The sequence below is a fragment of the Orcinus orca genome, chromosome 12 (assembly GCF_937001465.1).
Source record: "Orcinus orca chromosome 12, mOrcOrc1.1, whole genome shotgun sequence".
In the NCBI taxonomy this organism is placed as follows: Eukaryota; Metazoa; Chordata; class Mammalia; order Artiodactyla; family Delphinidae; genus Orcinus; species Orcinus orca.
In genome coordinates, this window is record NC_064570.1 from 562,250 (window position 1) to 582,957 (window position 20,708).

General features: G+C 41.8%; 1 protein-coding gene across 6 annotated transcripts; it reads left to right on the forward strand.

Moving 5' to 3' along the window:
• Positions 1–1,442: 1,442 nt before the first annotated feature.
• Positions 1,443–20,570, forward strand: PHF10 (PHD finger protein 10). 6 transcript variants are annotated; one of them, XM_004278847.3, is made up of 12 exons: positions 1,443–1,616; positions 4,554–4,660; positions 7,129–7,259; positions 7,886–7,963; positions 8,854–8,987; positions 9,078–9,227; positions 9,836–9,945; positions 11,994–12,147; positions 14,046–14,201; positions 18,719–18,827; positions 19,093–19,281; positions 20,377–20,570. In XM_004278847.3, exons 1-12 carry the CDS (start codon positions 1,530–1,532, stop codon positions 20,460–20,462), a joined length of 1,491 nt encoding a protein of 496 aa, XP_004278895.1. In that variant the 5' UTR covers positions 1,443–1,529; the 3' UTR covers positions 20,463–20,570. The 6 variants fall into 6 exon arrangements, with proteins under 6 accessions (XP_004278895.1, XP_012391845.1, XP_049551515.1 ...); XM_012536391.3 differs by having other exon boundaries at positions 1,444–1,616; positions 7,880–7,963; XM_049695558.1 differs by lacking the exon at positions 1,443–1,616 and adding an exon at positions 1,785–2,194 and having other exon boundaries at positions 7,880–7,963.
• Positions 20,571–20,708: the final 138 nt, after the last annotated feature.

Consider the following 20,708-nt stretch of genomic DNA (forward strand, 5'->3'; position numbering starts at 1 on the left):
TTGTCATCTTAACACAGCTGTCTCTCGTGTTCTTTTAAGGTTCAGTTACTTTGTTTTTTTCTTTTAATTTTTGGTGAAGTCCAAAAGTGACCAGGTGAAGCCTAAGAACTCGGATTAATAATAAATTCAGTTCAAATAAAATAGGTCTCTTTCTTGGTGACTTTTATGGGTCTACCATTGTACGCACTTTACAACAACCCTGAAGATTCAATAAATGATCGGCTAGGCTATGCAGCCAGAAAAAGCGAGGCAGAATCCAGCGGAGGCCAGTATACTCCCCAAATGTTCCGCTGCGGAAGCGCTGTCCTCCCTCTCCGCAGGCTCGCTCTCCCGTCTTGGGTGGGAGCTGCTGCAGCAGCTACATCCCAACGAAGTCGAACGTGAACTTGTAAGTTTTATGATTTCCGCACGCACTGAGGTGAATGTGGATAAACTTTTCAAATGAAAGCAAGCTGAGGATGTCTTTGGAAAGTACACATTCCATGGCAGGTGGTTCAGGAGCCCCAGACAGCTCGAGGCCGCGAGCAGAGAACAAAGGCGGACGACGGGCAGCGACTGGGAACCGGGAACACCGGGAGATGAGGCAGGGCCCCCACAGTCCACCGCAACGAGGCCCCCGGGAAGGGGGGTTGGGGAGGGACCCCCGGTAGGGAGAGGACGCCCGGAAGGGAGAGGACCCCCACGAGGAAGAGGATGGGGGTGAAGACTCCGGAAGGAGGAGGAGGAGGAGGGGGCGGGGCGGCGAGGACCCCGGGAGGGAGGGGAGGGCAGAGGCGGGAGAGGGACCCCTGTAGGGAGAAGAGGGGCGGGGACCCTCAGAAAGGAGGAGGAGGGGGAGGGGAGGGGAGGGAGGGGAGGGAAGCCCCGGGAGGGAGGGGGTGGGGACAGGGTCGCGGACACCTGGGAGGGAGGGGCGGGGAGGGACCCTCGGGATGGAGGAGGAGGGGGAGGGGCGGGGAACCCCGGGCGGGGCGAGGTGGGAGGAGAGGGCTGACGTGTGAGGGGCTGGGCCGGGGGCGGCGGGCAGGGGGCGGCGGCGAGCGCGCCCAGGGCGGCGGGCCGGGGCGGGGCTGGGGGCCGAGGGGAGCGGCGGGAGGTGGGGCCGCGGAGCGCGCCGGGCTGCGGCGGCCGGTAGGCGGGGTAGCGGCGGGCTAGGGCCGCGCGGTGCCGAGGGCAGCGGCCGGGGGGCGGCGGCGGCGGCGGCAGCGGGCGCGGCGGGCGGCGGCGGCGGCGGCCGAGGGACCAGAGGGCCCAGCGGGCGCGCACGGCGGCGGGCTCGGCGGGCGGCGTCCTCGGCGGCGGCGGCGGGCGGCGCGCTGGCGGCGGCCATGGCGGTGGCGGCGGCGCTGGCGGGCCGCGGGGCGCGTGGAGGCAGGGGCCGGCCCCCGGGCGGCGGGCGGGCGGAGGGGGCGGGGCCCGGGCGGCGGGCGGCCCGCGCTGCGGCGGCGGCGGCGGCGGCGGCGGCGGCAGCGGCGGCCGGGACGAGGCGGCGGAGGCGGCGGAGGCGGCGGCGCGGGGCGCTCGGGCTGATGGCGGCGGCGGGCGGCCCCGGGGCTGCGCTGTCCCCGCGGCCGTGCGACAGCGACCCGGCCACCCCCGGAGCGCAGTCCCCGAAGGTGAGGAGCGGCGGACCGGCGGCGGCGCCTCGGGCCCGGGGGCCTGGGGGCGGCCTCGGGCCGGGGGCGGGGGTGGCGGCCGTGAGGAGGCCGTGAGGGGGCGGCGGGGACCCGGCGTCGGGCTGGCCCGTCCGGCCCACCGAGCCCTGGCACAGTCGCGGAGCCCCGCGCGGTCCGGGGGCGAGTCGGCCTCGGTCCGAAGTCTTTTTGGCGGTTTCTGCGCCGAAGGAGCTTCTGAGCACGTCCCCCGGGGACTTTCTGCTCCGCGTAGAAATAAAACTTTCCTCAGAAACGGAGAGAGTTTTCTTCACGTTAGTCTGGGATGCTGTATTTTTAAAAGCTCCTTCATTTGAGGAGTATCTTTCTGAAATATTTGAGCTCTTCCTAAAAAACAGAAATGTGTTCCAGTGGAAAAACAAGCCAGCCAGTTAATGAACTTGGTTTGAGAACAAATAACCGTTGTTATTTTCAGGCCGACTTTTTTGTTTTCAAGTTTTGTAGTTTGCACTGTTTTAAGGAAGTAAAACAGACTTAGTGTTTTAAAGTCCGAGAGGAGTGGAGAGGAATCGACATGAGCGGTAGGATGTCGTGCATTAAAACATTTTGTTTTCAAAGTTAGTTTACTAGTTTGTGACAGAAGGTTCCAATGGAGCGATGAGTTGTACAACCCCAGTGTTTCAGTTGTAAGTGAAAAGTTGGAATTGCAACGTGATGGGAACCGGAACCCCGAGGACCCTTGTCTTCGCTGATTCGGGGTCAGCGTTGGCATGGTCAGCGTTGGCATAGGGACGATTCTTCGGTCCTCTGGCGAGGCAGCCCCTGCCAGGAGCCCCTCCTGTGCGGTCCTCTGTGCACGAGGGCCCTCAGGTGCCCCGACCGGTGACAGCGGTGGGTCTCCACGCAGCTGTGCTCGCAGAACCTGAAGCCTGGCCTGCGTGTGGCGGGGCCCCCCGAGTCCAGGCCCAGCTGCAGGAGCGTGTCTGAAGCAAGTGTGGGACCCCCAGAAACGGGTTTAATCCCAAGGTGGGAGCCGCCTGTGACTCTGAAATGCAGATAGCTGATATCGGAGATTTCGGCAGCCTTAAAGCTTAGGACTTCTGGGTCAATATCGAGGTTGCAAGCGAAGTTCTTTCAACTTAATTGTATTCCATCATAATATTAGGAGGTATATATTGCTGTTCACCTTATGTAATAGCACATTTGCCTAGAATTTATAATAGTAAATTCAAACAGTACTTGTGAAATTGTGGTTTCAGCTTTTCTGAGGACTTCGCATTTTTAACTTTTTGTCTCTTTTTGAGTGTCTAAATTTTTTAGCCAAGGGAAATGTGCTTCAATGGATATTAAAATCCTTAAAGTGCTCAGAAGCAAGTAAAATATAAATGATACTCGAATGCTTATTGAATATGAAATGTTTCACTTGGGAGAATTACTGTTATGTGTAAGTTTTTGGAGAATGGATTTAGACTGTTCTCCATCTCCTACCTGGTTGCTTTTCTTTATAGGAGTATGCAGAGCTCTTCAATTGAATGCTTATTTTGTAAGAACTGAAGAGGAGAATATTCCCCGTTTTTTGCTATTTGGTAAAGAATCTGAGTAAATTCCTAACAGGTGGAGTTTTTTTTTTTTTTTTTTTTTTTTTTTTTTTTTTTTGCGGTACGCGGGCCTCTCACTGTTGTGGCCTCTCCCGTTGCGGAGCACAGGCTCCGGACGCGCAGGCTCAGCAGCCATGGCTCACGGGCCCTGCCGCTCTGCGGCATGTGGGATCTTCCCGGACCGGGGCACGAACCCGCGTCCCCTGCATCGGCAGGCGGACTCTCAACCACTGCGCTGCCAGGGAAGCCCAGGTGGAGCCTTTTAACACTTTATAATCATATCATCATAATCATATTAACTAACTTTTACTGGGCACTTAATTGTTCGCTAGGCCTTGCTCTAAGGGCTTCCCATGTATTAACTCATTTAATCTCTACATTAGCCAAGTATTGGAAGCAGTATTAGGGTCCCAGTTTTACAGATAAGGAGCTGATCACAGAGGATAACCACTCAGCCCGTGAAGGGCAGTGCCCAGTAAGATTCCAGGCAGTCCAGCTTTGGCATGCTTGACCAACATACTTACTACCTCTGTATTCTTAGAACCGTGGTATTTAACAAAATTGTATTGTCTTAGGAAGCTACATTACCTTGATTTTATTTTTTAATCTATTTTTTTGAAGTCTTAACTAATATGTGATTAAATTAATTTCCCGACACTTGATAACATCATTCATTGCCTTAATGAAACGGTCTAACTTAACAGCTCTTCATATTGTCACGTAGTGGAAGATGTTGCTTAAAATTTTTTTTAAGCCTCTCCTTTTTGGGAGGTAGTGTGTGGTGTTATATAGATTGATGACTCTTATTAGGGTATATTTTTGCTAAATTTTTGCAATGTAAGAAAAAAAATTGACAGGATTGATCGTCTGTTTTCAGTCCTTTTGTGTCCCCTTTTCACAGGGATATAAGTACCTAAAGTAGCCAGTTAGAATAGTCCAATAAACCAGCTATAAGTTGAGTTAAACACTACATGATCCGTACATTTTTATCCTAGCTAGGGTAGGAGGATTTGCTTTAATTTCAGAGTATTGCAGCAATTTTATGTGTTTCTCTAAAGCAGGAGGCATTTTAACCTCTTGGTAAGAAAGCAAAAGTAGATTTAGACTTACAAGTTTATTGAAAATTTTCTTACTTTGATTTGTATTGAAGATTAGTTTTTAGTTTTTCCCAGATCTTGCCCATTCCAGATTCTTGTCCCTCATTAATTATAGTAGGACGTTAACATTTGTATAGTCCTTAGAAAGCCTTTAAGTTGAGCCTTCTAGCAAGTCTGGGAGGATACATAATTAATCTTTCCTTATTTATTTGTCTTGTTATCTTTTGAATCTTTTAAATGTTTAGGATGATAATGAAGATAATTCAAATGATGGGACCCAACCATCCAAAAGGAGGCGAATGGGCTCAGGAGATAGCTCTAGGAGCTGTGACACTTCCAGTCAGGATCTTGGGTACTGTCATTTTATTGCTTAATAATGTTTTTTGTGGTACGTGTCTTTTCTCTGCATTAGCTCCCTGCTCCCCATCCCCCAGCCCTGGCAAAGGCAATTATTAAAGATTGTAGAATGTTTTTAATTGTGTTTTACAACGTGACAGCAAAGTTGCTTTTTGCTACTTAGTGCAATTTAAAAAAAATTTTTTTTATTGTGGTAAAATACACTTAAATTCACCATTTTAACTATTTTTAAGTGCATAATTCAGTGGCATAAATTACATTCACAGTGTTGTGTAACCATCACCACCATCCATTTCCAAAACTTTTACATAATAAAATTCCCATTTCGCGTATCCCCAGCCCCTGGCGGCCACCATTCTACTTTCTGTCATTATGAATTTGCCTATTCTAGTTACCTCATGTAAATAGAATCATACAGTGTTTGTCTTTTTGTGTCTGGCTTAATTTGGTTAGCATAATTTCTTCAAAGTTCATTCATGTTGTAGCTTGTGCTAGAATTTCCTTCCTCTTTAAGGCTGAATTATACTCCATTGCTATAATTATACTCTATCTTATGTTCATCTCTTTATCTGGTGATGGACACTGGGTTGTTTCCACATTTTGGCTGGTGTGGATAATGCTGCCTTGAACATTGGTGTATAAATATATTTGTTCAGACTTCTTTGGGTATATACCTAGGAATGGAACAGGTGGGTCACATGGCAATTCTATGTCTAACTTTTTGAGGAGCTGCCAAACTGTTTTCCGCGGTGGATGCACCATTTCATATTCCCACCAGCAATGTACAAAGTTTCTGACTTCTTCACATCCTTACCAGCTTGTTGTATTTCCTTTTTTTTTTTTTTTGATAACAGCCATTCTAAAAGATGTGTAGTGGAATCTTGATGTGATTTTGATTTGAATTTCCATAATGACCAGTCAAATTGAGCGTCTTTTCATGTGCCATTTGTATATCTTTGGAAATGTCTGTCCAAGTTTTCTGCCCATTTTTAAATTGTTTTGTTGTTGTTGTTGTTTAGACATTCTTATCAGACGTATGATTCGCAGATATTTTCTCCCATTCTGTGGGTTGACTTTTCACTCTGTTGATAGTGTCTTGATACACAGAATCTTTAATTTTGCTCAAGTCCAAATTATTTACTCTTTCTCTTGTTGCTCATGCTATGAATCCACTGCTCAGATTTAGCAGTGGATTCATATCTAGAATCCATTGCTAAATCTGAGATCATGAAGATTTACCCCTATGTTTTCTTCAAGAGTTTTCTAGTTTTAGTTCTTACATTTAGGTCGTCCATCCATTTTTTAATTAATTTCTCTGTGTGATATGAGGTAAAGGTTCAATTTCATACTTTTGCATTTGGTTGTCCAAATTCCTAGCACCACTTTTGAGAAAACTGTTCTTTTGCCTGTTACTTTTAATTGGATAGATGCATAACATGGTGTTATATTCTGCCTGTATTATCCACTGATGAAATTCAGAGGTTGCATTGGTCCAGGTCCAGACATCTGTAGTCTTTACTGTTCAGGATTGGGGATTGATCTGCAGTGCACTGGGTATGTGGAGTCTATGTGCTTTATAGTTCAGTTTATTGAGAAATGGGTTTTTAGAGTTCTGCTTTCTCTGCTGTTTGTGACTCACTGAACAGAAGATGGGAAACAGAAGTTGATTACTTTATCCTTTGGGTGCATGAAATAGTGGCTATGGGTGCTAACCCATGAGAAAGAATTGAGAACTGGTATCACTACCCCGATTTGCAAAAGCTAAAAAACGTTGCCTTTGTTCCTGACAGTTGTGAGACTTTGTTCTTTGTGATATGTGGAAAATGTTATGTCCAGTGTACTTTTTTTTAAAAACATTCATTTATTTTTGGCTGCGTTGGGGCTTTGTTGCTGTGCGTGGGCTTTCTCTAGTTGCAGTGAGTGGGGACTACTCTTTGTTGCGGTGCACGGGCTTCTCATTGCTGTGGCTTCTCTTGTTGCAGAGCATGGACTCTAGGCATGCGGGCTTCAGTAGTTGCAGCATGTGGGCTCAGTAGTTATGGCTCGTGGGCTTTAGAGCACAGGCTCAGTAGTTGTGGCTCATGGGCTTAGTTGTTCCACGGCATGTGGGAAGAGATCTTCCCAGGCTAGGGATCGAACCTGTGTCCCCTGCATTGGCAGGCGGATTCTTATCCACTGTGCCACCAGGGAAGTCCTCCAGTGTACTTTTTTGCTTTGGTATTCCAGATGGTTGTTTCTTTTATCTCTACCTCTTTTGTAATTTCATTGATGCACATGAAATCATAAGAACTTCTTTGTATTACAAAATCATAGAAGACTGAGAATTTAAATAATTAAAATAGTTTTTCCAAATCCTTAAAACATATTCTCAAAAATGTTTAAAAATGAATATCCTTTAAAACAAAAATGATTAAAGTGTTATAAAAGCTACATTTAAGGCATAATATATATTTCTGTGCTTAGCTTTAGCTACTATCCAGCAGAAAATTTGATAGAGTACAAATGGCCGCCTGATGAAACAGGAGAATACTATATGCTTCAGGAACAAGTCAGTGAATATTTGGGTGTGACCTCCTTTAAACGGAAATATCCAGGTATTAAGTTTTAGTTTATATAACAGATTAAATCTAGCTTTTAACTAATAGTAATTCTTGTTGATAGGTTGTCAAGTGCTGAATACTTGAGTACGGATTGTTTATAACGTGTTTTATATTCGTCTGCTGGCTGATTTTTATTTGCAGCTTTCATTCGTTCAGCATCTCTCTTATGTCTTGTAAACTGATTTACAAGCAAAATGAGGAAGATGAATTTCCTGGAAAAACTTCAGGGAGAAATCATTTTGTAGCCACATGAATGAACTAAGGCTTTGTTTCTTGACTGTTGCTTCTTGGCCTTAGGGATGGAGGTAGCCACATCAGCTATATCTGAACTTGGAGAGGCTGTGTTTCATCAGCTAGTTTAATACAGTTATTTGTCTTACCTTCTGGCTTTGGATTACTCTGTTTTCAGTTTTATTTTAGCTTTCATTTTTTTAATTTGTAAGCTTTTTTGTGTAGTCTTTTAATAATATTTGGAATATGTAACAGGGAATACTTTTTTAAATCCATGAAGATTTTAACTTTAAACATTTTTTAAAGGTTTTTAAGCTTTTAAAAGTTTTACAAATGCAAAAGACTATTTTTGATAGTCTTTTATTCTTTTTTCTTTTTTGGAGATTTAGAGCGACGAGATTTGTCTCATAAGGAGAAACTGTACCTGAGAGAGCTGAATGTCATTACAGAAACACAGTGCACTCTAGGTAATGAACATTAATTAGGCGATACCGGATGAGTATTTATTCTCTTTCCCAAAATATTTTACAGAATTAATAAATAGATTGAATTATTTAAATGCTAAACTGTTAACTTCATTTTTGATTATTGTTAAAATACAAAAGAGAATGATGTTTTATAACTATCATTTTCTAATAACTTTAACAGAAGTGTCAAAGTGTGTGTATGTTTTGTGTGCAAAATTTGTACAGTACTTTTTAAAAGTATTGGTCCTTGTCTCTTAAAAGGCAAATTTTGCTCAATTTTTAGTTATGTATAGTTATCTATCTCCCTGCTTTATTTGTAATTTTCCCTTCATAAATATATTAAGGCAACTTTTTAATATAAAACCATGGGAGTTCATCTCAGCAGTTGGTATAATCTGATACCATGAGTTTCAGAAATTGCCTGTGTGACTTATGTGTGTGTGCTGATGCTTTTGGTGAAATTTGAATTGACGCTATAATATTTCTAGTATATCGAATTTGAAGACTAAGAACTGAAGTATATTGAAAAAGTCTTTTTCTCCTCTAGTGTCCCATGTTGATTGCCAGTGGTTAGTGTGTGTCATTATTTAGCAATTGTTTCTAGTAAAGGGATATATGTTTATATATAGTATGTAGAATCTTAAAAAAGTTTTGGTTGAAAAATTGATTTATTTGCCTTTGCAACTTTGGTAATCTATTTCTTTTTAATTGTTTGACTTTGTATTATGAGTATTATTTTTTATTATTTTTGAATGTATTAAACTATTTTGCTTTGACTATTGGAAAACTTCTTAAATGTAGAGTAGTTTGAAGGAAAAGCAAATTTTGAAAAGTGGTATGTTCACTTAGCCTTGAAAAAGCTTCTTTACCTTTTCTTTGGTCTGAAACAGGCTTAACAGCATTGCGCAGTGATGAAGTAATTGATTTAATGATAAAAGAATATCCAGCCAAACATGCTGAATATTCCGTCATTCTTCAAGAAAAAGAGCGCCAACGAATTACAGATCACTATAAAGAATATTCTGTAAGTATCTAGGTGACCACCGTGTTGGTTTGGGGGAATGACGTTTTATAAAGTTAGATGTGACTTCCAACTGTAATATTTTTATTTCAGCAAATGCAACAACAGAATACTCAGAAAGTTGAAGCCAGCAAAGTGCCTGAGTACATTAAGAAAGCTGCCAAAAAAGCAGCTGAATTTAACAGCAACTTAAACCGGGAACGTATGGAAGAAAGAAGAGCTTATTTTGACTTACAGACACATGTAGGATCTCTTACATTTATTAATCCCTGAACCTCGCTAATTGCTTCTTACTGTAGGCTACTGAACACCTTTACCGTAATGTTTTGTACCAGCAGTATGTCCTTTTCTTCCCCAGAACCGAAGCTGTCGTTTTTAATGTGCCTGATACTGTGTGCTTCACTTCTCTGCGTGTGTGTGATATGTCTCTTGCTTTTTGGTTGGCATGCTCCTGAAGGAGTCTAGTAGCTGTATAGCATCCTTGTGTGCCCCAGGGGTAGGTATAAGAGGCTTCCATAGTAGTTCACATACTTCTCACCCTTACCACATGAGGTTAAAACTTACTATTTCCGTTTCATAGATGAGGACGTTGAGCCCCAGAGGTTTTATAAGTAGCCCTTAAGTGGTGAGCAGACGCACTGCCTTTCCTCAGAAATGATGGCCCCGGTAAACAGCCAGACGAACTCACTAGAACTAGGAATACCAACCCCCTTAGGTCATAGCTCCTAATGTCTCCTATACTTTTAGCTTTTGGGGGGAGAGACACTGTAGAGAGCAAGAGGGAGCTGGTTTCCTAAAGCCTTGATTCTTCGCGTGGGGTCGGCTGTGTCTTTCTCTTTGTGTTAAACCAGGTTATCCAGGTGCCTCAAGGGAAGTACAAAGTGTTGCCGACAGAGAGAACCAAGGTCAGTTCTTACCCGGTGGCCCTCATCCCTGGACAGTTCCAGGAATATTACAAAAGGTACTTAGTGGGTTTTTTTTTTGTTTTTTTTTTGTTTTTTTTTTTTTTACCATTAACATCAGTGTTGGTGAGGGACTTCAAAGCCTTGTGTTTGTCTTCTAGAAGTTTTTAGCTCTATAAGCATCACCATAAGATGTATAAGATTTGTATCAGTCTTTTCTATCTTCTATGGTTCTGTGGTGAAGAATGCTCTTTACAGAACTTGAACATCTGCTGACAAAGCCTGGGGTGCCATCTCACTGCCCACCTGTTTGTGTTTCTGTGGACAGGTGCCAGGGGTTCTCCAGACCTCCATCCTTAAAGTATGGTCCATGGCCCAGCATTGCTGGTGTCATGTGGAAGCTTATTGGAAATGCAGACTCTCAAGCACGCCCCCAGACCTTCTGCCTGGGCGTCTGCATTTTCACAGATGTAGAGGGCGTGAAGGAAGGCACAGAGTGGCTGTGGGGAGGCATGGCCACCTGGGAGCTTCTGCTACCCTGGCCTGCCACTGCTTCCGTTCCTGTAGCAAGAACGCTGCTTGTCTCTCCTTTCCAACCTGGATATAACTGAAAACAGGGCCCACAGCGTCACTTGTGTCAAAATCTCAGCTTTTACTTCATAAAAAACCTTATGCTTTCTAGGATAGAGAATATTCTTTAGACAGTAGTATTTAAAATAGACTATACGTGCTTCCATGGTGGTGCAGTGCTTAAGAATCCGCCTGCCAATGCAGGGGACACGGGTTCGAGCCCTGGTCCGGGGAGATCCCACATGCCGTGGAGCAGCTAAGCCCATGTGCCACAACTACTAAGCCTGCACTCTAGAGCCCAAGAACCACAACTACTGAGACCGCGTGCTACAACTACTGAAGCCCACGTGCCTAGAGCCCATGCTCCACAACAAGAGAAGCCACAGCAATGAGAAGCCCGCGCACCTCAACGAAGAGTAGCCCCCCGTTCGCCACAACTAGAGATAGCCCATGCGCAGCAACAAAGACCCGACACAGCCAAAATAAATAAATAAATAAATAAAATTAAAAAAAATAGACTATACAATCACACTATTTGAAAGTCAAACTTAAATCATGGGTCAGCAAATTTTCATTTTCTCACTTTGGGCAAAGCACATTATTGAGTGATAGGCCTGTGTCCCAACCCCTGTGCTTTTTGGTGTGACGTCTTAGGTGAGCAGGATGCTGATCCAGTGTCCTCTCCCTACTGAGGTTCCGAGATCATAGCCGCCACAGGATGGTGCGATCCTGTGGGGATGGCTCGGACGTCATCCGCGGGCCGTGTGCTGATTGACCTGGGGAAGGGGTTGCCGATCCCTAGTTTCAGATAAAAGAGATGATTACATTTGTTAGAATACATGCTTCACAAATTGGTTTAAAATAATTTGTTGCTGGAAATTTTGTTTCTTAAATGGTATCTTGTACCGTGCACCGCCGTGACTTACCTGTGTTAATTTATTTGATGCTCACGTTCACTCTGTGAGGTGGACTTGTTACCATACCTGCTTTACAGGTGAAGCAGCAGCAGTGCACAGGCAGTGAGGACTCAGGAAAGTGGGAGGATGGAGGTGCTCAGGCAGGATTCTGTATTGCCACAGTTTCATCCTTGTCTGCTGACATTTTTTGCGGGGGGAGGGTGTTGAGGGTAAAGGAGAGAGACATAATCTTTTGATAACAAGAATCAAATATACATTTTACACTCTTAGACTGGTGAAAAAATGTTTAGGCTTTTTTTTATTCCTTGCCCCTATTTGAGTACCAAAATGAAAAAAGTATTTATTGCCTCTAATCATTTTTCAAAAGTATTTGTGGTTAATATTAAGGCTATTATTGTAGTTCAAAATTAGTCCATATATATTTAACAATAAAGGAAAACTGGGGACTTCCCTGGTAGTCCAGTGGTTAAGACTCCGAGCTCCCACTGCAGGGGGCACGGGCACGGGCACGGGATGGAACCAGTTCTCTCCCTGGTTGGGGAACTAAGATCCTGCAAGCCGTGTGGCACAGCCAAAAAAAAAAAAAAACGAAAACTGAAAATCCCCTCTCTGAACTATAGGTACTCGCCAGATGAACTGCGGTATTTGCCATTAAACACAGCGCTTTATGAGCCCCCCCTGGATCCTGAGCTCCCTGCTCTCGATAGCGATGGTGATTCAGATGATGCCGAAGATGGTCGAGGTGATGAGAAACGGAAAAATAAAGGCACTTCGGTGAGAACGTTTATCTTCAGTAGGAGGTGTCTCCTTTTCCTTTGAACTTTTGCTGGTAGCTTTCCTGGAGTGTTAAATTGAACTTGTATCACTACCCTCTTTTTGAAAAAGGACAGTTGCATATAAGTTCCAAAAGCTTCCATCAGGAAAAGTTATTGATTGTGTGTGTTGATACGGACTATCTGTGTGTGGCCTTTGGTAAGTTTTATCCTTAAAGTTACCCCTGTTTGGTTTTCACGAGCAGGTTAGGCGGGGTACTAGACATTGGTTTACAATCTGATGCTTAACCATCTTGGGTTAGGGGGAGCACATTAACTTGTGTTCCTGTTGCTTAATTAATAGTCTTCGGCCTCTTCTAGGATAATGTTAAGGTTACCAGCATGTTGTGCTGTTAGTTAGGTTTTCCTGCATGACTTTTTTTTTTTGTAGCAAAATGCAATTGCAGGACAGTTGGGAAGTTGATGTGCTCTGTGGAACTGAAGGAGAACAAAGAAAACAGCAGTCAGGGGTTTGATTTTTATTTAGCATGGCCTATTAAGCAGCTGGCCGTTTTATATCTTTCTAGCCGACCTGAACGTGGGGTTGTGTTAGCATTAATGGGCACTACACTTTGTCACTAACAGCTTCTAAAACATATTTACTGATACATGTCGCATTAAAGTAAGATGCTCTTCAGATACTAAAGTGACGACACTGCTTTTCTTCCGTCACGTTGGTACAGGGGTGCTGTGTTGTGACGAGGGTGTGATGAAGTTGACACTCTCCTACACTGCTAGTGGGAGTGTTGGTTAATACAGCTTTCTGGGAAAGTGTTTTCACAGTCTGTACCAAGATTTTTAACTTCCATGGAATTTGACTTGGCAAATACACTAATAGAATTTATCCAAAGAACCTGATCAGATGGTAACAAAATTTAAAATCCAATGAAAAAATGTCCATTGGAGTGTTATTTTCTATAGCAGAAATTAGAACTATCATGTCCACAGTGGGTTATATATTACATTTACATGGTAGAAATGCAGTTCCAAGAATATTTAATGATGTGATGAAATGCACATAACACTTAAAAATAGTAAAACGCAGATGCACACACACATACAATGTAATTCAGCTTCGTGTTTGTGTTTTAAAAAATGAGGGCACACATGTAGGTAGGATGTGTGTGTGTTAGTGTGTGAATCTGGGTATTTGTACAAACATGTAACTAGAAAAGAGATACATCACGTTCCCAGGCGTTGTCTCAGGATATTTACCAGGGTGGTTATGGATAACCTGGTCTTTTATAATTTTCATAATTTATATGAATGTAACATTTTTATTCTAATTAGAAAATTTTAAATGAAAAAATGAAGAATTAAGTGATTATTGAACTCCTAAACTTTGAACATGTACAATATGTCTGATACTGTTGTAAATACTTGACGATATTGGCCCTCTGCCTAGTTTAACATTAGGAAGTTACAGGTGTGGGCTTGAAGAACTTCTTTAATAACCTTTATTACTCAGTAAAAATACCCACACTTGGTTAAAGTAGTTTGTTTTTTAAAGAATATTTTTGTGTGAAACAAATATGCTCCCTTGTGACATGGTAAAATGGTGTTGAAGCTGTGTCGTGTAATAATAGCTGAAGTAGATAATTCTGTTACTGTTGACTTAGGTCAGAAAACAAAGTCGATTAAGGTACTTGCTGATATAAATGGAACTAGCTATAATGTAAGATGGATAAATGATTCTTACCATGACTTCTTTCAGTCTCACACTGGAAAATGTTTTCGTAGATGAGAATTATCTTTTTATTTTTGAATTGATGGAACTTTAAAACTTTTCTTGGATATATTCTGTAGTTTTCAAATCTGCATGAGTTCCAAGGAACCTCTGTTTGTGCCTTTGGCTTGCAGGACAGCTCCTCTGGCAACGTGTCTGAGGGGGAAGGCCTTCCTGAAGGCCAGGAGGAGCCTCTGCAGGGAAGACAGAGGTCCAGGGACAAGGCTGCTCCTCCACGAAAAGATGCTTCCAAACGTTCTGTACTGTCCAAGTCAGTTCCTGGGTACAAGGTAGAAGAAAAAAGCCCCTGACTCAGCTTCCTTCCTGACCAGCCTCTCTCCCTGAAATATTTTAACTTTGAATTTCAAAGTCGTGGAGCTCCTGCCTGCTGCACTTCACTAGCTGTTCTTCTGTGGTGTGTGCCCTCTGTCGGCCTCCCTTCCTTTTTGCTTTATCTTCTTGGTGGCTTTTCTATCACTGTGGCTATGGTTCAGCTTCTGTTTTCTGTATATGTACAATTGTTCTTTTAAATAATAACCAGGCAAGTATGGGTTTTTAAGGAGTGGTCTAATAGGCAGAACTTTATACTTGTTCCCTCAGACTAAAAAAGCATCATGGTCTGACGCTGAAAGTGCCCTGGTACTGGTGAAGCTGGGCCCGCTGAGCCATGCAGTGGGGAGGGAGCCCCTAGGCCAGGCTGCATTTCTGCAGTGCCTTTCACTAAGAGCCATCTGGGTTCAGTCTAGGAACTCTTGGGTCCACTCACTGGCCACGTTGAGCTAACCCTCTGGTGGAAAACAGTAAAACTGGTCTACATTGTGGTGGCTTTCAGCCTAACCTTGGCAGGTAGCCTGTGCAGTTCTATGACAAGGATTTACACATTATCTAGCAGGTGCTTTGGCTTAGATGCACTTGTTAACTTTTTGATCCGGTTATTCTCAGAGTCAGGTAGCATGCTGTCAGCAATAGGTTTATTTTGATCATTTCCTCCTTCCGTCTGCCCCTTCCCCTTCAGAGGGTCGGGTGAGAGATGAGTAGCCTTATTCATGTATGGGATTTAAGAGTATCATAAAAGGAGTAGAATTAGCTGCAAGTTTTATGTTTTGAGTGGTAACAGTAAAATACCCAGTTTTCAGTCTGGCATGTATCAGTATGCTTGTTATGTGGTTATGAAGGTGTTTTGAAGGAGCATTTTAGAGTAAGTTGATCAGAAAGTTTTGCTGAGCGGAGTTGCTGAACACTTGTGTATGTCAGGTCAGGGTTGTGGTGTATAATCCAGAAGCACGGGTTCAAGTGGGCGCTGGCCAGTGTCCCTTCAGCCTAAGCAGAGCCCTGCTAACAGTCCATTGCCTTTCTTTTCCTGAAGTAAAAAAGCAACTTCACAAATTAGCATATTCCATATTTAATTAGAAAATGCCTAATCAGAAAATGTCATCAGCTTTCAAGTATATATTTTTTCAGCCCAGCTTCATTGAGCAAGGACGGCTGCACTAGGCTGCAGCCATGTGATTTTTGTCCTTGTTTTACATACATAATCTAATTGTTTTAAACTAAAGATTTAAATTAATGCTTAATAATTGAAAGCAAATGAACTCCAGAGATTAAATTTTGGAAAGTTAGCCTGCTGTGTTTGCTAAACAGTGTGCTTCTGGTCCTGGAAGAGCTTGGAATGGGAGTTGCAGCTCAAAGCACACTGTCAGTGTTACATAGACCTTTCAGAAAGTAAGCCTGGATTAATCATGGGTTAAAAAAGAAAAAATACTGAAACAGATGTTTAGAGGCTGAAAATGAAGAACTATTCAATGCTGTCATTGATTTAAGGTAGAAGAAATGAATTGATTAACCTAAATTGGTAGTACTCAAGGGAGTCGATACGCAGAATGCACATTTTATAATCTGTGAATATTTTTAGTACCTAAAAATGTTTCAGTTATTTCAAAGTTTGGAACAACCAGTATCTAGACAATACATTAATGTGAACATGTTTATTAAAAGCTAACCTCTCTATGAAAAGTATTAATAAGCCAAGATGTGCCTAAATATTAGGGTACTTTAAGCTGAAGGTCATATATATAAATATGTTTTAAAATATGGGAGTTAAGAAAAATTATAATGTATTTGATGTCTTGCTTAATAAGATTCACTAGTGCTTGCCCTTAATCTTGTAGGACAGTATTGTTTAGGTTACATTAACCTGAAATTGCAGCATAATTATTAGGATTCAGGCCTATGTTAAAAGTATATAATTAAAATCTATACTATATTAATGCTAACATGAAAGTCTCACTATCTTTGGTTGTTTTTCAAGCAGGAAAATAAGTGTATTGTGAGCCTTTTATTTGAGATGCTGAGAACTCTTAGGGAGATTATTTTTTTCTTGTCAGTAGTGAAATTTTGATGTTCTGCTGTTACGAAGTAGGGCTGTCTCCATCAGACATGTATGGCGGGTTCCGTTCAGTAACCTTCAGAGAGTTCCATACACTGTTCCCTTCCTCCACACCACTGCAAAGCCCGAGAGACGAGCTTCCCAATCAGCGATTGGTACCCGACGTGTACAGTCCTCGATGTGAGCAGTGTGGCTTCTGAGAGAGCTCGAGAGTGCTTGAGTGAACAAAGTATTTTTTTATATTGAGCTGTGGCATCATCATAGAAAATGCTGCAAAGCTCTGTCTCTCTCTCTGTCTCTCTCCCTCTCCCTCCCTCTCCACCCGTCTCTCCCTCTTTTCATCAAGATGAAGACTATTGGGTAAGAAAAATTTTAAGTGGTTTAACAAAACATTATGATTTTAAGCTTAGAAGTAAACCTAGAATTTTCTTGGTATCCCTTTTATCATAGGTGTTGAATGTATATTTTAATGATTGTAGAACTTGAACTGCTCTAGAATGTGAATGACTAGCTTTGTGTTTTATTCTTTTTGATTTTTTGTAAAGGATCTCCTATGAGGAGTTCTTGATTTAGATTTCAATACTGTGTGGTTACTTCCTTGACTTTACTGAAAAATATTAAAGTACTTAGTATGCCAGTATCTAACTTGAACTATAAGTATTAAATAAGTGTATCTTTTACATTTAGTGCAGGTACCATAACCAAAAGATATTTCTTTTTTGGTGGATTGAGAGGTAGCTTTCTGCTGTATATTATGGCGGTTACAGATTTGGTCATAACCGAACCAGAATTTGGATCATAGAAGTGCACTTCCTAGCTATTTTTTATTTAGGTATGAGAAAACACAATGAGAACCTTTTATGCTTAGAATGTAGCAGTAACAACAGAGGGTAACTACACTGCAAGACTTAAGAGGTTTGAGCATGTGACACTATCCTTTTGTTGGGGAGCAGGGTATAAAGATATACAGGAGATGTAGAATAGTCAACAGTAAAGTTTTATATGTATGTTTTAACTTCCATGATATTTATTATTTTGTAGAGACATTTGTGATTGTTTAGAGTTATTGTTTTTATAATATTTATGTATAAGGTTGACTTTTTTTAAATAAATAAGCCAAAAATTATTTTTGAATGCCTCTGTCATCTTTTGTAGAGAAAGATAATTAAAAAAATAAAAAAAACCCTAAAGAATTAAGAACAAATTAGGCTGTGCAGGTTTTGAAGGTGGCAGTGAGACATTTCAAAGCTGGAATAATACAGTATGCAAAGTTGGAATTTTGTTTAGGCTCCTCTTTTGTTCAGTAACTTAGGAAAGGGAAACATAAGATGCATTTGGCTGGGTTGTATTAAACAGAAATACAATATTTCTACTTAAAATGCCTTTTCTCCCAGTTTTTATATAAATGAATGAATGAATGAGTGAATGAGTGAGTGAACATGCCCCCGGCCCCCATTTCCTACCTGGCCCCGGCTTGCTCTCCTTTCCTACCACTGCCCCATGTTCATGTGGAGCCAGTGAATATCATGTTACCACGGTCAAGGCTGTGATCTTCCAATGTCCCCTTCCCCTCCCAATTTCAGGTGTAGTGAACCTTCTTCTTTGTTCTTTTCCATGTGTTGCCAAGTGTTTTCTTAAAGCCCAGATGCCTTCATTGGATAGTGCCTGTTTTTAATCTGAAAAATGAATGGGTGTCTTAAAACATAGGGTGTCTGCATACTTTTAAGTGATAATTTCATATTTTGCCTGTCTGAGAACTACTTTTCTCTTTCATGTTTTGTATGTCATAGTGAGTGCTTTTTCTCTTAAATATAGGCTCTTTTATTAATGTATTAGATATGCAAAGGGAATAATGACACAACTCGGATTCAGACAAACCTTTTTTGCGCACGATTGTATGCTGAGACATCTTGCAATTAAAAATGTTAAAACATTGATTTTGTAACTTAGATTTTACAGATCTAGTTTTGCAACTTTGGAGAATATCAGGTTTTTTAAACAAAATGAGCATATAAGCTGCTTACAATGGAGTCTTCTCTTTGGGAACAAGCCTAAAACTTCCGTGTAATGGTCACTCAGTACTTGGAGTTTTCTCTTTCAGTTAATACTGCAGTTTGACAATGTATTAGTCTTCCCTTCCAGTTCATTATACAGATCTTACTGGGCATGTAGGGAGTGTAGAATGCTATATCTAATCCTAACATGAGATCATGCCATTGACAAAATTTAAAAATGAAATCTAAGGCTTTAGTCGGTAGGCTGTTGTATGTTGAAGGCAGATTCATGTCAGGTTATGTCCTTCAAGAAGGTCCTCATTAGCAAGTTAACCAGAGTAAAGATAAGGCAATACAGTGATAATTCCTTTTGAACCCATAGTAAGTTCTTCTGGCATGAATTTATAGCCCTCTTCTACCCTTCCAGCCAAAGGTCATTCCAAATGCTCTATGTGGAATTTGTCTGAAGGGTAAGGAGTCCAACAAGAAAGGGAAGGCTGAATCACTTATACACTGCTCCCAGTGTGATAACAGTGGTAAGTATTGACATGTCTTCACATTTTAACCACCCTATTTGTTGCTTCGAAAACTAGGATTCTTAGTTGTCAGCTAGACCTGAACCAAAGAATCATCAAATATATAAAGTCCATGTATTTTTTTCGACTTTGTGTGTTTTCATTCCTCTTTGGCAGTTAAACATTGTAGCCATTCTTGAGACGTCCAAGCAAACTAGCATTTTATTATGCCATATTAAGTTACAAATTCTTGTGTGAAATACAACTAATACTGGTTTTGGTTTAGGCCATCCTTCTTGCCTGGATATGACCATGGAGCTTGTTTCTATGATTAAGACCTACCCATGGCAGTGTATGGAGTGTAAGACTTGCATTATATGTGGACAACCCCACCATGAAGAAGAAATGATGTTCTGTGATGTGTGTGACAGAGGTTATCATACTTTTTGTGTGGGCCTTGGTGCTATTCCATCAGGTAAAGATTAAAAAAGAAGGAATGTTATCTTTGAGTGAAGGGACTCTTCCAGCATTTTTTTTTTTTTTTTTTTTTTGAGGCTGCATAAACACCATAATCACCTGAAGGGCCTGGAGATCCTTTTATTCACAAGAAGTGACCAAAGCTGTGGTCATGTCCACCTGTTTTTCATCCTTAGACAAGCTGACTAAAGGACAAGTGAGATATCAGACTGCCTATAAGTTTTGGAAGTAGAGCTCAGTGTATATAGATTGAGCCAGTGTTCTACTGAAATAGCTAAAGGAGTAGCATCAATTTGTTTCAAAGCCTTGATTTTATAAGTCATTTAGAAACTTAACAAAATGACTGCTATGCCTTTATACATATTAAACCAGATTTTTGTAAATTGAGGCAGCATAATAATTCCAGGTAACTTCGGAATGAACACAGAATCAAATAATAAATTACAGTAATCGGACTAAAACATTACACACATAATTGTGTAACTTTAGAACTTATTTGCATGGGTGACACTGTCTCATACTTTATAAAATATATGCCTAGGTTTCCTGGGACTTGTTGAGATGCAAGCAACTTAATTATTCAGAGTTGTTCAGTGATTGAGATCAAGTATGTTGTAGAGCTCATCACAATGCCGTCAGATACTTGACACACTTTACAGTGCTGTGTGACTGCAGCACACCAGCACTTGAGAGGATGCCAGGAGCGCACAGCTGCCGCTGAGCAGCACAGGCTGAAACTAAGCGAAAGTCAGTAACAGGTTTTATATTGGGATTTGTATGCTTGAACTCTTAGAGTATGATAGTGTTTGAATTTCAGAAAGGATTTTAACTGTTTAAAGGTCCCTACCATTTAGTTCCTCCCATGACCCCTTCCCTCCCCCTGTGCATTTCACAGGGCATTGATGACACTGATTACCTTAAGGGAAGTTTGCATTTTTCTCCTTAAATTAAGGAACTCGTTAGTGCCCGTCCCACCAGAAATCCAGTGAGGATTATCAGTAGCCGTTGCTAAAGAAGGAGAGCTAACTGGGTTTAAAATTCAGTCCTAAAAAGTTAAATTCCATCCTGTATTAACTAACAATTTTTCTCCTAGGTCGCTGGATTTGTGCCTGTTGTCAGCAAGCCCCCCCAACACCCAGGAAGGTGGGCAGAAGGGGGAAGAACAGCAAAGAGGGATAGGTTTTGACCCCAATACTGTAACGTGCATTTAAATGAAGTATTTGGTGCCAGTTTACAACATTCTCATTTTTATGCCAATAAAAGATTTCTGAAACTGTGTGCTTAAAATCTGCAAGTTCATTCATTTTGTTATAAGCTACTCTTACCCTTGAAACCAATTTCAGGCAGAAGAATAGTTCCATCTTCCAAAAGGGCTTTATCTTAGTACTCTGTCTCTTTCCAGAAATTCAGTGGTAATATCATGCA